The sequence below is a fragment of the Theobroma cacao genome, chromosome 6, assembly GCF_000208745.1.
Source record: "Theobroma cacao cultivar B97-61/B2 chromosome 6, Criollo_cocoa_genome_V2, whole genome shotgun sequence".
Taxonomy (NCBI): Eukaryota; Viridiplantae; Streptophyta; class Magnoliopsida; order Malvales; family Malvaceae; genus Theobroma; species Theobroma cacao.
In genome coordinates, this window is record NC_030855.1 from 2,576,040 (window position 1) to 2,593,069 (window position 17,030).

General features: G+C 32.6%; 2 protein-coding genes across 3 annotated transcripts; one reads left to right on the forward strand and one right to left on the reverse strand.

The window, feature by feature from the left end:
• On the forward strand, nt 1,013–5,752 carry LOC18595318 (signal recognition particle 54 kDa protein 2). Its single transcript, XM_018123485.1, has 9 exons — nt 1,013–1,366; nt 1,793–1,892; nt 2,038–2,191; nt 2,762–2,912; nt 3,009–3,157; nt 3,290–3,390; nt 3,503–3,660; nt 4,783–4,897; nt 5,016–5,752. Exons 1-9 carry the CDS (start codon nt 1,136–1,138, stop codon nt 5,339–5,341), a joined length of 1,485 nt encoding a protein of 494 aa, XP_017978974.1. The 5' UTR covers nt 1,013–1,135; the 3' UTR covers nt 5,342–5,752.
• On the reverse strand, nt 5,958–14,427 carry LOC18595319. Of its 2 annotated transcripts, XM_007023210.2 has the most exons (11): nt 14,069–14,427; nt 13,270–13,380; nt 12,313–12,411; nt 12,116–12,202; nt 11,562–11,670; nt 10,658–11,427; nt 9,014–9,178; nt 8,682–8,924; nt 7,525–7,743; nt 6,681–6,940; nt 5,958–6,327 (listed from the first exon to the last, which is right to left on the reverse strand). In XM_007023210.2, exons 1-10 carry the CDS (start codon nt 14,324–14,326, stop codon nt 6,683–6,685), a joined length of 2,319 nt encoding a protein of 772 aa, XP_007023272.1. In that variant the 5' UTR covers nt 14,327–14,427; the 3' UTR covers nt 5,958–6,327; nt 6,681–6,682. The 2 variants fall into 2 exon arrangements, with proteins under 2 accessions (XP_007023272.1, XP_017978973.1); XM_018123484.1 differs by lacking the exon at nt 5,958–6,327 and having other exon boundaries at nt 6,579–6,940.

The following is a 17,030-nucleotide window of genomic DNA, read 5'->3' on the forward strand; positions in this document are numbered from 1 at the left end:
ATTCTTAATACAATAGATATTCAAGGGAGAGTGTTATGAATATTTTTGTGAATATCTATTTATTCTATCTATATCTAGATTTGATGTAAATTAGATTGGATTAGGATTTAATCCATCTAATCTCTAAGTGTTATCTTCATCTCGTAAATTCTATCAAGATAAAAGAGTTATTTGCCTATAAATAGACCCCCTCAATTATTTATATACACACACTTCAATAAGATCTCTTTTCTCCCCCTAAATACTTTCTTTCTTCTCTTTAATTATTCTTTTCAGTTATCTTTATTTGTTCTTTTAAGTTATTTTTCATACCACATAATAGTTTTTAAGTTAAAAAAAAAATCAAACCAAACATGTTATTAGACTATGTTTGATAACAAAGAAAAAGGAAGAAAGAAAAAGTAACCGAAAGAAAAATATTGTTTCTTTCCTTCTCTTCTTCATTTGGTAAGAGCAATATATGAAGAGAAAGTAAAATGGATGAATTCGCACGTTTTCCTTCCCACCAAATCTAATCTTTTCAACTTGAGAATAAAATATTCTTTAAACTTAAATTAATCATGTTATTCAGAAAAATTTAAATTTTTACTTTTTTATTACATTTAATTAATTATTTATAATTTTATTTTAAATCAAATAAATTTTTATGACTAATAGTTGATTAATTGCATTGATATAATATGTTGACATAACATGATAATATGATTATATAAAAATTTCACTCTCTATGTCAATATCACGTGAATATAAAATAATAAATGAGTGGTATTTTGATTAATAATAATTAATTAATTATTAATTATAAAAATATATTTAACTTTAAATAAAAATTTAAAAACTTAATTACATATATTAAAAAATAAAGATTTATTTAAAGCATTTTACCTTAATTTAATAAGCGCAATCAAACCAGACTAAACCAAGCTTAGGCCGGGTCGTCTAAATGGACAGAAGTCTCAGCCCAAAACCCGGCCCAAATCGATCATTTCATTTTGCTGTTTTCTCCAGAACTTAGATTTTCATTTTCCCGTTTCTTCCCTCAAATCAGATTTCTCAGAAACCAAAAACCCTCAATCCTCAAAATCTCTCAAGAAAAAATAATCTCTTTGATTTCCGCAAGCAAAATCAAGCGAAAATGGTGTTAGCACAATTAGGAGGGAGTATCTCCCGGGCGATACAGCAGATGAGCAATGCGACGATAATCGACGAGAAGGTTTTGAACGAATGCCTGAACGAAATCACGAGGGCTCTTCTTCAGTCCGATGTTCAATTCAAGCTCGTTCGTGATATGCAGACTAATATTAAGAAAATCGTCAATCTTGATGATCTAGCCGCCGGTCATAACAAGCGCAAAATCATCCAACAGGTATTTCAATTTTTTTTGAAATATAATTTTTTCTTACTTTTTTATTGTTTTTTTTAATTGAGAATTTCGGTAAAGTTGAAATGTTATTGAGAGTTTTTTTTTATTTTAGTATTTTGAATTATTTGATGAAACTGTAAGTAAAAATATGAATTATTTGATAAATTTTGGGAATTTCCTTTTCTTTTTCTTTCATGGGTTTATTATGTAAATTAATTCAATGCTAAAATTCGTGAGGTTTTTGTCTTCCGTTTTTTCCTCCAAAATTTTGGTAAAAATGATTTAATGGCTCTCTGCTGGTTTTGTTTATGTAAATTTCAGGTAATGGGAAAATCTTTTAATCCAACGTTTTGCAGAAGAACAAAATTTTTGTTCATACTTTACTTGTATTACATATCATTTCTAAAAACGGTTTGTGTTTCATTGTAGGCAATTTTTAATGAGCTTTGTAAGATGTTGGATCCTGGGAAGCCGTCTTTTACTCCAAAGAAAGGGAAAACAAGTGTTGTGATGTTCGTCGGTTTACAAGGTAATCTTTGCTTTTACATTTTCATATACATTTTTGTGTGTTAACTGTTGTGAAATTTCTTGCTAAGGATCAAATGTTTTGCTCAGTTCACCTCAAATGGAAGACCTGAATTTTGCTGTTTATATCTGTTCGTGGAAATTTTCAGGGTCTGGGAAAACAACAACATGTACAAAGTATGCATATTATCATCAGAAAAAAGGTTGGAAACCAGCTCTAGTCTGTGCTGATACATTCAGAGCTGGTGCTTTTGATCAGTTGAAGCAGAATGCCACTAAAGCTAAGATTCCATTTTATGGAAGGTACTTTCTCATTTTCATTCGATGTTGTGGCCACATATGGACATTTAGGATCTGGATTGACTGTTGGTTTCACATAATGGCAGTTCTTTGTTTGAAGCCCTTTAATTCTTAGAATGGGGATGTGAAATGGAGAATAATGTTGACTCTAGGATAATTTTCATCAATGATATGAGGCATGTAGCTACTAGCTAATTTTTTATTTTCTTTTTCTTTCTCATGCAGAAAGGGAAAAAGAGGGAAGCATGAAAATATTTGCATGATATTATGTATTTAGCTAGTTTTCTTTTATGTTTCTGGATGAGTAATGCATGTCTGCACACCTATCTATGTATTCATATTGTGTATGCATATGCATGAAAGTATCTAACATGCATGAAATGCCCTTTATGGTTTCCACCCTATTGGATTGAAATGACTGTTTTTCATATAATTTCTGAGAGTATATGCTGTTTATTTTATAGTTATGATTCCTGCTATGGATTTTAACTCTGGAGAATATCTTTAGTTGTGTATCCATCACTTCAATGTGCACTTAATTAACTAGAATGATGTTTTCTGCTATACATTCAGCTACATGGAATCAGATCCTGTGAAAATTGCTGTGGAAGGTGTGGAGAGATTTAAGAAGGAAAATTGTGATCTTATAATTGTTGATACTAGTGGGCGCCATAAACAGGAGGCTGCTCTGTTTGAGGAAATGCGTCAAGTCTCTGAAGCAACGGTATTGTGCTGATTTTAGATACTCATTTTGTTTCAGAATAATGGATGCTATCAGTACCTTTTCACTAATTATTTTTGCTTCTCTTGTATATTGCAGAAACCAGATCTTGTTATTTTTGTTATGGATAGTAGTATAGGTCAAGCTGCCTTTGATCAAGCTCAAGCATTTAAACAAAGTGTTGCAGTCGGTGCTGTGATTGTGACCAAAATGGATGGTCATGCCAAGGGTGGTGGTGCTCTCAGTGCGTAAGTGTTATGATTGTTGTTACCTTGATTTGGTGTATCCACTCTAGTTAGTATTTGCATTTGCTTTATCTTTAGCTTCTGTTCTCATTATATGTATGTTTCTTGATTTTCTCCTTCTGTGGCTTGTACCAGGGTTGCTGCAACTAAGAGTCCTGTCATATTTATAGGAACTGGAGAACACATGGATGAGTTTGAAGTCTTTGATGTTAAACCATTTGTAAGCCGTCTTTTAGGTATGCATCTCCTTTTCCTGTAATGTATAATCCTCCAAACCACATAAATTTTGAGTTTCAAAATGGTGATATTTGTTGGAAACACTAACGTTGTGCTTATCTCTCTGAATAGGCATGGGTGACTGGTCTGGATTCATGGACAAAATTCATGAAGTTGTTCCCATGGATCAACAACCTGAACTTCTCCAAAAGCTTTCAGAAGGGAACTTTACCTTAAGGATTATGTATGAGCAATTTCAGAACATACTCAAAATGGGTCCAATTGGGCAGGTAATTATTAACTACTCTCTTTGAAAGTGTTTTTTGTTTAGTTCTTTGAATGTTTGTCAGTATTCTGCTGCATTTTCTTTTTGGGCAACGTTGAAGTTGGGTCTTTCTAATGGGTGTGCCTTGTACTGATTTTTCCATGTTGCATGCAATTTGGCATGCTCATGTATTTGAAAGCTGATGACTAAATGTTCATTTTGGTGGTTTGCACCCGTCTTAGATTTTCCATTGTGTGAACTTTTAATTGCTGTGCATGTTTGATGTTAGACATTTTTGCAATTGTTGCCATTCGCCATAAAGATTTACTCAACTAATTAGTAAATTATAATAATTTTTTCTCAAACTAATTATTAAATTATAATCATTTTTAGCAATTTTGATAAGCAGTCTTATTGTTCAAGAGGTGGCATTCTAAGTTTAAGCTAAACATTTTGTGGAAGAGAGTAGAAATTAACACTTTGGTACCTAACAAAAAAAAATTAACACTTTGGTAATAGGGGAGAAGATGCTTGTATGATATTTATAAATGAACTTGGATACAAGACCAGCATACTCCTAACATTGAAACTATATCAAGGAGGTGGAATTCCCCTCCATGCTGCAAGAACTTAGTTAGTGCCTTCATGGATAAAGTGCTGCCTCATAATCTGGTTTACAGTAGTGCATTCCAATCAGCTAAACGAGAGATGTCTCCCTGGAAAATTAGGTACAGACAAGTTTCTATTGTTCCTAGCCTGTTTCCTTGTGTTGAGAGTATCAATCTTGTTGCAGTAAAGTCTTCGCTTTCCTGTTGTGCAAATATTTCCCGCATTTATATTGGTGACGTATTTTAAACACAGAAATAAATTTTAATACATAAAATACATTCAAGTTTACATGTTTATTATCAAGCATTGACTTGCTTGGTCACAAATTTTGTAAGCATTTATATTAGGGGCTCATGTATAAGTTTTTGTACAGTGATTTTGTCTACCATCCAACGCCCCCTACCCCTCAAATTTCCATTCTTTGTCACTTATCTTTCCTTTCACTCTACTCCTTTTTGTTAATGCAGTTGAGTAATTTATTTCCTTGGTAGGAGGCTTTAACTTTATGAAAATGATTTACTTTGGTTGCTTTCTGCAGGTCTTCTCAATGCTTCCAGGATTTAGTGCTGAATTAATGCCGAAAGGTCGTGAAAAAGAAAGCCAGGCAAAGATCAAGCGCTACATGACCATGATGGACTCAATGACAAATGAAGGCAAGTAAATGCTGCTTTATTCAATTTCTTGAGACATGTAATATTGCCTGAATTGTAGGATTTAATAGGATCACTAGTTAAATCTGTTTTTTTTTTTAACACTGTTAATATGTTGCAGAGTTGGATAGCCCAAACCCAAAGCTCATGAATGAGTCAAGGATGATGCGGATAGCACGGGGATCTGGTCGTCATATTCGAGAGGTAATGGAAATGTTGGAGGAGTACAAGCGCCTTGCTAAGATATGGAGCAAGATGAAGGGGCTTAAAATTCCTAAGAAGGGTGAAATGAGTGCCTTGTCTCGTAACATGAATGCGCAGCACATGAGCAAGGTTCTCCCTCCACAGATGCTAAAGCAGATCGGTGGCATGGGTGGCTTGCAGAACTTGATGAAGCAAATGGGTTCTGCCAAAGACATGATGGGGATGTTTGGAGGTGGGGAATAGTAACTATTATACACGACTCTGACCTTGTACTATCAAATTCACTTGGCTGCTACCGCTTGACTCCCTGGTGAAGACTGAAGACATCTGCATCCCCAGACCCCAAGCAAGTCCTTGTGCAAATTGTGTTTTCAGGAGATTTTATTTCTTGCAGGCTAATGCATTTTGATTTTGATTTTTTTTTTTCCCATTTCTCAACTTCCTTCAACATTTAGAATTAACAGTAATTTTTCTCTTTTTGTACGTATTTTAGATGATCAAAGAAAGAGTGCATGGTATTGAGCAATGGCCATTCATAGATTGACCACTGAGTTAAACACTCAAGTGCAGAATTGAAATAAGTTTGAAATGGTGAAGCAAAGTTTTCATCATGTACAAAAATAACTTATTAATGAGATTATATCTTTTGAGTCACATTTGTTTGCGAAGGTGTTCATATATTTGGGTTTCATCACTTGCGACAATATGATGCTTCTAATATTGCAAGACAAAACCAAAGAGCTGGTTTCTAAAGATCTTCCGTATTAAGAGATTAGATGAGTTTAGGATTATAAAGGGTTTAATATTTTATTAATGTGAAACTACCCATGAGAGATATTAAGATAATAATGATATTACATTAATAAGCAATGAAATAAATCTTTCGAATTGAAAATGAAAATGTGAATCAGTGACAATTAGGAATCTCTAATCAAGGAAAACACACGAGGCTTGTCCTCGAACAACCCACCCTTTCTATTACCAGAAAGCATCACAGCCCAATGCTTTAGTATATCATTTCGACTTCTACCTTTCGAGCTTCACTGCTTACTTATCTACACAATTCTCATCTTCTACCATTCCCCACACCGAGAAATCATGTTTTCTTTCACTTTACACTATCTACTACACTCTTCTTTTGTAACATTGATCAAAGGAAATTCTACCAGAAAGTTCAGAATACCCCTTCGGTTGCTGTCTTTTCCAGATGCATCTTTCTCCCAACTTTTCTGCATTAGAATGCCATTATCAAGTTAATTTCTAATATTTCCATTTATCAAATGTTAGTGAGCTTAAGGCAGTTTGCACAACCATGAAGGTAAGACTTCGTTGAATTTCAGGAGAAAAATCATGCAAAAACTTATACAAATCCTTATTGGACTGCTTTCCAAATGATGGCAGAAATGTTACAGTTGATTAATCTTAAATGAAAACAAAACTTGATATTAAAAGATAACAACAATAAACAAAAAAAACAGAGTTATTTGGAAAATATGCTGTATTAACATAGCATTGATAAAGTATACTCCTTGAATTCAGAAACAAATTATGAGTTCTCATTTATAGTCATCCACAAAGTTACCTTTACAAGAACTTGCTCAGAACAGTTTTACTCAAAGGGGCCTCTTCTTCCTCATCATCCTTGTCTTCCGACTTCACATATGTGTTGAGAGCACAGCGTATTACTGAGTTCACCTGCTTCCTTAATGTTGCATTATCAACAAAAATATCTGTTACCATCTTCCTTAACTCATCATCGGTTCTTTTATCACCGCCTTTCATGCTGTGACTCTCATCCAATCTAGCCACAGAATTTTCTACATCTTGTGCAAGGAGCTGTGCCTGTCCATACGTAAAGAAGTCAGCACTAGAATATTGTTTGATTTCAAGGAATTCTAGGAAGCAGTTATAGAGAAGAATATGCACATCAACATGCAAAATAAATCATGAAGGAATTCATAAAAGTATAAATCCTCGGGGCAAACTTAGCAGGTGAAGAGGATCACACCACACAGTTTACCAAAGATAGTGCTTGTACCAGTTTCACAGAGAGAGAGAGAAGAAGAAGAAGAAGAAGATGAAGAAGTGATTGCACCACCAAAAAGAAAAAATAAATTGATAGAAAGCACTGAAACTGACTCATTCCCGTAGTTACGGTAATAAATATAATAGCTTCATACAATGCATCTAGTATACAATACATACATTACTACCTTAATACGGTAGACAAACAGATATAAAGAAATGCGCATTCACAGGCACATAAATTCATGTCAGTTATTAAGCAATTTTTTAACTATCATAACTCATAAAGGGAAAATTTTCAAACCTTAAATAAAAAATCAATCCACATGCCAAAACTTTCTGAGAGAAAGGGTTTCAAGAGCATGTTAATACAAAGAGTTCAGAAAACTGATTCTGGATACCTCAGCAAGAAGGAGACCAATTCGATTATCCGATGTTGTCAAGAGATCTAGAGCATCAGATGGAGATGAAGTATCAACAATTAATTTATCCTCCTCCTCGCTAAGGAAATTAACACTACATTCTTCAAGCCGATCACGAAGAAGATTACATTCGTGAAGGAGTTTTGTATTTGCAGCATTGGCATGCTCCATCCTTTGCTTTTCCTTCTGCAGAACCCTCTGAAAAATGCACATGGAAAACAGAATGAGAATATACCTGTTAAAATATAACAAACCTACAAAAATAAGTTTTCTTTTGAAAAGGGTAGTCACTTAAGAACACAATGCCCTAGTAACAGCTTCATAAATCACTTTTCTTGTCATATAATTTTTTATAATCCTCCGTTTTATATAAGATGTTCAACCTAGCAAAGATTCAAAGATGATTTAGATCCTATCATGAAGGATCACATTCCTAACAGAATTCTCCAGTCTTTGCAATGCCTAAAGAATTAAGGACTTCAAGTTTGTCTGAAGTAGAAGAAAAATAGAATCTCGATCATTGACTTTCAGAAGGTCATGTAGTCTCTAACATCTTTTTTTATATGGGATGGTCTTTAACGTGTAAAAACAGAAATTTTGACACTTACGAAGGTTCTTCTTTCAGAAAGACAAAAAACAATTAATGTGCATGGGTGGTCATCACCCATGACAATTCAATCACTATCTGAAATGTTTCTTACTTCACATGCCTTTACCATAAGGCTCAAAAGTCGGTGAATAATGTTCCAATCAACATGCATTTAGACCGAACATTAGACCGCCAATGCATGATGAAATCACTGTAACAACAAATATGAGTACCCTAAAAGGACCAAGGAAGATGTCACAAAAAAAGTGAAAAAACAAAAAAAAAACTTTTACTTTTTCTAAGAAAGAGAGCAATCAAAGAGAAATGAACCAAAAACGTCAAACATTGATGGAAGGAGCTTGTCAGCTTGATACATACTGCATTATGAATTCTTTGACACCAGTTGATTCAATAGATTATATATTAAAAAAAATGGCTCCTACATGATGCATTTTTCCCCAAGAAAAAACAAAAGACCAAAATGAGAAGGCAAAAAGACAAACAGATATAATATTATAGTTTGTTGAAGGAAGAGATGATGACATACCTCCAATTCTAGTTTTTCTTTCATCACACGACTAAGCTCTTGCTTCAATTCGGATTGAGAACTTCGAAGAGATTTCACCTCCTTGACAAGGACCTTTACTTCTGCTTTTGATTTCACCTCTAACTCCTCATGATGTTTATGCAAGTTTGCAAGCTGTTCTCTAGCAACATCTAACTCTTGCAGCAACATTTTGCTCTCTTGAATGATTAATAAATTTGCAGACTCAACACGTGCCTTTTCATCCTGGAATATTTTAGCACTTATTAGCTAAAGTTATCACTAATTGTATAAAAATGTTATCAAAAGGAAATGCTAACAACACAAGGAGAAACCTGTTCAGTCTTTAATTTCAGTTCCATCTCCAAACACTGCTTCCGAAGTTCCTCCATATCCCACTGCATTTGAGTAAATCTTTCTCTTTCAAGTAAAACAGCTTGCTGCATGTTTTCATCACAATTATCTCTAGTGGTTTCAAGTTCCACTTCCAAATCCTTGACCTGCAAGGAAAAGTCCTATCAAGTCAGTCATATTAATTATGCTAATTAAATTACGATAATTACACTTCATTAAGTATGTTAAGACAACCCTTTTTTCATATGCAAAAGGTATGACCCAAATCCAAGCAGAATGGAGGCAAAAAAAAACAATGGCCCAACATAACAGGTTTGAGATTAAGGCTTAGTTGAGTTGACCGGAGTTCAGTTTCCACACAATTAAATCTAGTATCATATAATCACCATAAACCAGAGCATCGCAATTCCCAACGACATTGAAGCTGTAAAGAAAGGTTTTCAAAGCAACCATTTCTCAGTCCTAAAAATAGTTCACAAACCTACTAAGCTGCATTAAAAAATGTCTAAGTCCATAAATCTGACAAATCAAACTTAGCATAATGTTTAGTTTATAAGGAATCCAATCTAAAATCTTCTAACCCTAGCCATTTATCAATATATTGTCAGTCTACTTACACACAGCAGCTAGTTAGTTTTCTGGCCTTCAACAACCAATATGAGTTGTAATTATTGCCCATATCAAGCTTCAACAATTAGTCTTGGGAAGTATATTTTGTGAAATTATATTCCACGCCAGAAATGGCCTTCTGTTCAGACAACCATGTGTTAGCTGTTCAGGTTGACTCTATGGTAATAACACTGCCAGAGCCTAATTTAACTACCCCAGGAACAAATGAGTGCCAAGTTAGCTCCCTCTTCAATTAAGAGATTATTCTTTGGACAATGCCAAAATATCCGCTATATTGATGTTTTGGAATTGCAGTATTCTTTTTTCACATGCCCGTCCTTGTCAAAAATAAATAATATAAATAATTAAGTCGTTCTTGGCTGGTAGGAAGTTGACTAGTAGTAGAAGTGATGTTCTGCAAAAGGTGATCTAATAAGATCTTACACTTCTAGCGTTTCCACACCACATGTTCTCTCTTGAGATTTTCATCAATATCGAACACTAACAAGATCGAAAGTTTGAGCACAAAGTCCATTTTCTCCAAAGATCAAAAAAGTAAAAGATAAGCCTCACCAGCTGATCACCAAAGAGTGTCCAGATCATAGATCATAAAAGCTACCATCTCTTTCTTTCATATATTTTGTGGACTAACATCATAAGATCCTAAAGATGACATCTTGAGAAGGTAAGGATCTGATTGCCACGTATTTAAACCAAGAAAATCACGTCAAAGCACTAAGAAGCTAAAGGAACCCTAATCTTCTGATACCATAGGTCAGCCTTCAGGCATTTGAGAGGAATAAAAATAAGATCAATGAGTGCATTAGAGATTCTCAGGTAATGAAAGATCTATAAACTAAAACAACACAATTAAATAACTAATACCATGGACATAAGCAAATATAACAAAGAGCATAGAAGAATGACAGAGTAATACACATTTCTTCGTCAATGAAATGAAGGAAATAGAAATTGCATTAAAAGGGCTTCTAAATTCTAACCGTAGTTAAAAATACCTTTGTTTCCAGGAACTGTCTGACTGCAACTTCTTGATTCAACCTTGATATAAGATCTTCCATGTCTGTTTTTGCTGTAGCTAGTCTCCTCTGCAGTGTATTGAGAACCCTTTTTAATTTATGGCGCTCCTCCGATAGAAAAAGGACAAGCAAATCTCTATGGAATTGTAAATCTGAGCTGAAAGAATCCAATGTTCTAGGAGCTTCAGCATTTTCAGGAAGGTTAAGTATCCCATCACCAAACAAACTAGCTACTCCTAAATTCGATATTTCACTAGCTCTCACAGAACTTAAGTCACTTCCAATGCTCTCTGTTGACAATCTTCGAACATGGCCATCCATTTTGCTATAGTCTAGTTCAGGCAAATGCTTTGCTCCATCTCCAGGCAGAAATCTAGTGTCAATTGTATTTCCTCTAAGTTTATCTCCTGCAATTTCACTTTCTTTTCCAGAATGCATTTTTTGCTTGGAAAACTTTTCTAGGTTTTCCAGAATAAAGTTCTTGTTAAATATGCCATACTTCATAGTTTTTTCCAAGGGTTCAATCAAATGCGGCTCAGAAGTTGAAGGTTCCATGGAAGGATCAGCAGAACTAACTTTTCTGTATCTTGGTGTTCCAAGCTCAGACATATCCTCAGAAGAAGCATCATGATCAGATGCAATTGAACTACCAATAATCAGGGAAACATCTGAGTTGGTCTTGGACAGAAATGAAGGAACCACACCGCTGACAGAAGAAACAGCATTTGATTGATTTATGTTGTTGAAAGCTGTAACAAAACAAACACATTTAGTTCCATGCACATTTAGTTCCATGGAGCATAACCTAATATAAATACAGGCAGCAGTTGAAAATATAAAAATGCATTCATCCATTTATAGTAGGCATCAAGGAAACACCTACAAGACCTCGCAGCAGCTTCTAGCTCGAGAAATGTTGCCACTGAGACACTTCGGGAAATATCAATATCTGATAAAACTTTTTCCATCCAATCCTCCAAAGAACACCTTCTCTGCAATAAACTAACCATTTTGAGAACATTATTATTAAAAATGTTGTATTATTCCCAAAAATAATGGAAACAAATGAAGCTCATTTCAAGCATTAACAAAAGGAGAATGCTCACAGTTTCATGTCAACAAATTACACAAGTAAATGTTCAGTTTTCAGATTGCCAATAAATAATGAGAAAAGGGTTAAAGTTGGACATAATACACTATTCAACATTCATCCACTTCATGAGCACAATCAATAGCTATAGGATGGTCAGTTGCTTTTTGCCCAGATCCTTATGACTCACTTATGTATGCATAGAATATATGAGATAAACTCTTAATTTTCTTAGGTTGCCTAACATAATTGATTTCTTTTGCAGTGAGCGTTTCGGAAAACTACAAGCCTATTATGATAAAGATTCATATTGTTGCCATGGAAAATAAGCAAATATTATAGCTTACCTCCTCCAACAGTGTTCGGCTTTTCATCCTCAAAATCCCCTTTGGAGGAGCTGGGGGCAGACTTTTCTTGGGAAATATCTTCTTAAGCTGCCAAAAAGAGGAAGAAAATGAGAATGCACTAAACCATGCTTTCGCATAAGAGAAACAAAGAAGATAAATACACTTTCTCAGTGACAAAATGAAGTTCCAAAACTTACTTCAGATAGTAGCTTCAAGAAATCACTAAATCTTCGTAAGATTTCTCGGCTAGTAGTGATGCCTTCTGGTGATTGAATGCCAACTTGAACCCTGAAAAACTGTCCTCAATAATGTTAAAACAAAAATAAGTGAAGCAAATACTGCTTAACTAGAACTTAACAACCACATCAAATGAGGAGAAAAGTCACCAATACAGTTAAAAACAATCCCCATAGGAAATAAATCTCTCTTATCATTTCATAACAGATAATACAATAATATACGAAAAAAAAAAAGAAAAAAACCATAAATAATAACTTCATGGAAGTAATGCAGAGGCCAAGATATTAAACCATACACATAATACCCAATATACCAAAGAAAATTTTATAAATATTCTATTTCTCTTCCTTTCTTTGGTTTTCTTTGGTTGGGTGAGGGGAGGGGAGGGGGGTGTTGTCCCAAGTTCTAACTCCTAAAGTGGCTTCACCCCTAATTGAATTCCTATTGGCTAGTGACCCAATAAGTAACAACTAGTGCCTCTAAATACCAAAGCGTTCCTACATACATTTTTGATAAACCTCACCTCAATCCCACTCAAATCCTCTCTAGATTACTTCACTCTCATCTTAAGTATGCCTTGTTTCTTTCCTAGCTAATTCTTCGCACGAATCAAAAGACCCCGAAAAATTTACGACCTCAGAATATGTTTGAAGAAGTAATCTCTGGGTAACAAAAATAAAGATGCAGATGTTGCTAGATAAACAGGTACTCAAAAAAATATTCTGGCAATCATGTCATATAGTTCATTTCCTTCCATCCCAGTTAATGCATAACTAACATCTTTGCAGTCTATCATGAAAACTTATATAGCAATATGACTACATGGAAAGAAAAATTATCACATCAAAATGACAACAGCAATCTAATTTGAAAGAGCTCAATACTCCCAAAAATAAAAAATAAAAAAGCAGTACCACAATAGGGTCTGAACCTCGGGATTTTGGTAGAAGAACCCAAGAAGGAATTGTAATGCAGTAACTCCATCCTGTATGAGGGTCGTGAGGCCAAACAGTGTCCCGCCCATCCTATATTGAAACTCAAATTAAAGAATGTTATTGGTGAAAATGAACTGAATTTCAAAAACAACACTCAAATAAATAAAACTTCTCATCAACTGAACATGCTAATATCATGCAGCACTGCAACCAAGGGGTTGGTTGCACACCTCATCAAAGCTAACCGTACAAAGAAGCGGAAAAGATTACATGTGCAAAATATGAAATGTTATAAGGAAACACATATCAAACAGACAGAACATCATTTTCTTAACCAGTCAGCATGCTAGTATGGTTCACTTCGTTCTCTGGCACTCAACAATTAAACTGGCAAATAAAAGCTTATATGACAATCGGCAAAAAATAAAAAATAAAAAAAGAGAAAATTAGCTCAAGGGCTTCAATCTTCTATATTCATGAATCAGAGCATAAAAAATAGTCATTCCTACAGCAGCACGACTTGTTTTAATTCTCCTTTTTTTTCAAACCAGCAAAAAAGAAAAGGGATAGCGAACCACAACAACAACCGCTAGTACTGATTCAAACATGAGCTTTTACCTTCAAAACTATCCTCCATTTGCAAGAAATATTTTATTCAGCTCAAATTAAGTCAAAATTAAACCCTTAAAACAAAAGGAGGCAAAGTATTTAAAAGGAAAAAAAAAACTTAGCTTTGAAAACATCAAAATTCAAGTGAAATCGAGAAAAGAGGAAATACCCATTTGCGAGGAGGGATAGACCAGTCCATCCCCAATGGCAATGGCGAGGTCCCATCATGGCGGTACCTTGGTGGGCTCCTACGATTGGCCATCGAAGCTCTTTTATTTTCATCATCATCATCACCACCAGAATCACGGCCGTTAGAATCATCGTGAGGTCTGATTAAGAAATCGGACGATGATTGGTGATCGATGATTGGATTATCAGAGAAGTTGGCGAAATCGAATAAAGACAGATCGTGCGCGTAAAGATTCATTTTTTGGTATGTTCCTACAAAGGGAACTCGGGTTCCTCTGCTTTATGTTTCTGGGTTTGGGACAGACTGAAATTTTAGACCCTAGCTTTCTATCTTTCAATTTGCTTTTGTTTCCCAACTAATTGTCTTTGGGTCAACTTGAAAATGACGATACCTTACTTTTACAGTGGTAAAATATCAATTTTAATCGAAAGTTTAAATGAATTTATTAGTTTTCGATAAGAACACTTCCATCCAGAAAAATATATTTCGTTGAAATTATTAGTGTTTCACTTAATGACGTAATAATATTAAAATAATAATTTTATTTTTCATTAATTTTAAAAATTATTAATATATAATTTTTATTAATTTAAAAAATAATAATAATAATAACATAGAGAAACACCGAATCTAAGAGAGGGGAGTACGGACTGGTGCTCCTGTTTCTTGAAAAGCTCAGGAGCATTAATCGGTATTTTTATTTTATTTTATTTTTAAAAAAATATAAAATAATTTTTTAAATTAATAAAAAAATATTTAAGTTTTTTTCGTAATTTTTATTTATGGTGCTTACATTTTTCTGGTGAAATATTTATTTCAAAAATTAATAGATTTGTCTAAAATTTCAATTAAAATTTAAGATTGTAGGGTATTTTACCTTTTTATTTTTTTTTAATTTTTATTACTTGTAAAAGAAAATTTTGAAATACATAATTATCATGTGTCCACTTTTTCAATCAAAAGACATGTCTATTAAGTAAAACAAATCCATATTTATATATTCAAATTCATCTTATTTCTTATGAGATATATAACATTTTACTTTATTTAATTATACAATGTTGTACTAACGTTTTACTCAAAACGGACACCCGAATCTACCTTGACTTTTGATATCAAAATGAATCAAATTCAGACTCGATGCACACCAAATATCTCTAAAGATATCCTCTTATTGGACGACGAAAAATTTTATTAATATACAATACATTTATAAGATAATAATCAAACATTATGTTATCATTAAATTTTTTATTTTGAAAGTCTATTGTTAAAATATATTATATCAATATTAATATATGAATAACTATTTTCAATATTAAAACCTACTTTAAAATGTTTAAAATAGAAAATAGATATAGACATATAACAAATTATATATTTTTTGTATAATACTATTAATATTAATTAATCTATGTTGATAATAAACTAATAAGTGATATTATGCTAGTATTAAAATATATATTATCATTACTAATTAATGTTGATATATTAATCATCATTAATTAACATGTAAATAAGTATTTTAATGAATAAATTATATTTAAAAATTAATTCATATGATAAAAAATGGTGATAAAAATGTAGCAAATATTATTATATAACATAAAATATATTGCAATAATATTGACATCATAACGTAATCAAACTTGTTAACTGTCATTATAGTAGAATATACATCTTTATATAACATATTCATTTTACTATATTGTACTATACAATGTTTAATATATTATTATTATTTATACAAAATTTGTATATACTCCAATATTATTATAATTTAAACATAATTACATATTATATTATTGCATTTATGATTTTATAATTGTATTATTTATAATAATTCTAATTTCAATTATTGCACTTATAAACTTTCTATTTTCCTGATATTAAATATTGTAAACCAAAATAACAAATTATAGAAGAAAGAAAATTGAATAAACATACACGTGGCAACTTCGCAGTGGGCCCACCGGTTCAAAGCGAAATGAAAAACGTGCAGCTACCAGGCCACGGGAAATGGCAATATCCTATTGGCTGATGTGGCTAGGGTCGAATTGGAATTTTAACCATATTTTAAGAAATAATAATTACATTAATTTAAAAATTTATTTTTATAAATAAGAAATATTAATCTTAGTTATAAAGTGAAAATTTTTATCAAAATATATTAAAATTTGAAAAAAAATAATTTTGATTATATTAAAAATGTTAGCTCAATAATAATGTGAAAATATAAAAAATGAATGAATAGGTGTTATAAAAATTTGTTTCAATAAATTAATCTTTTAATGGAAGCAATCCAAAAGAAAACTTTTTCATTGAGGACAAGTTAAAAACAAATTTCTCAACTTGTATTTTTCAATCAAATTGTGCCAAAAATAAAATTTATAAGCAAACAATATGAAAACTAAATTTGACAAACTCTTTAAGGTAAAATGCACAAGTGTAAAGTTTTCACAAACTTCCAATCTAGACAAACTAAAAACAAACATGCTTTTCTATTGAAGTATGTCAAAAGTAATTTGAAGAGTAAATTAAAAGATTGACAAATTAAAACAAATATTTAATGTAAATGAATAAATTCAAGGAGTGAAAAATAGAGATAAAAGATACAAAGAATTTATAGGAGTTCAACTCTCTCCATAGATGCTTACGTCATCTCCTTTAGCAAGATAAATAGTTTTAAATTTATTATGAAAAATACATTTTCAAAACTCAAGCATTACTTTAAAAATGTCTCTAGCTTGGTCCCTTTTTTTCTTCATATGTTTTGATTCTTGATCAAATGATGTTTTTCTCCACTTTTCTAACCTTCAAAATGTATTAGAAAAGTTCTTTTTATGCTTGAAAAAAGTTTAGAATGGTGAAGAAACCATATGTTTTTCTTGGATTTTTCGTATTTAATGATTACTTTTGGAGTTATAAGATCGAGCTTGGT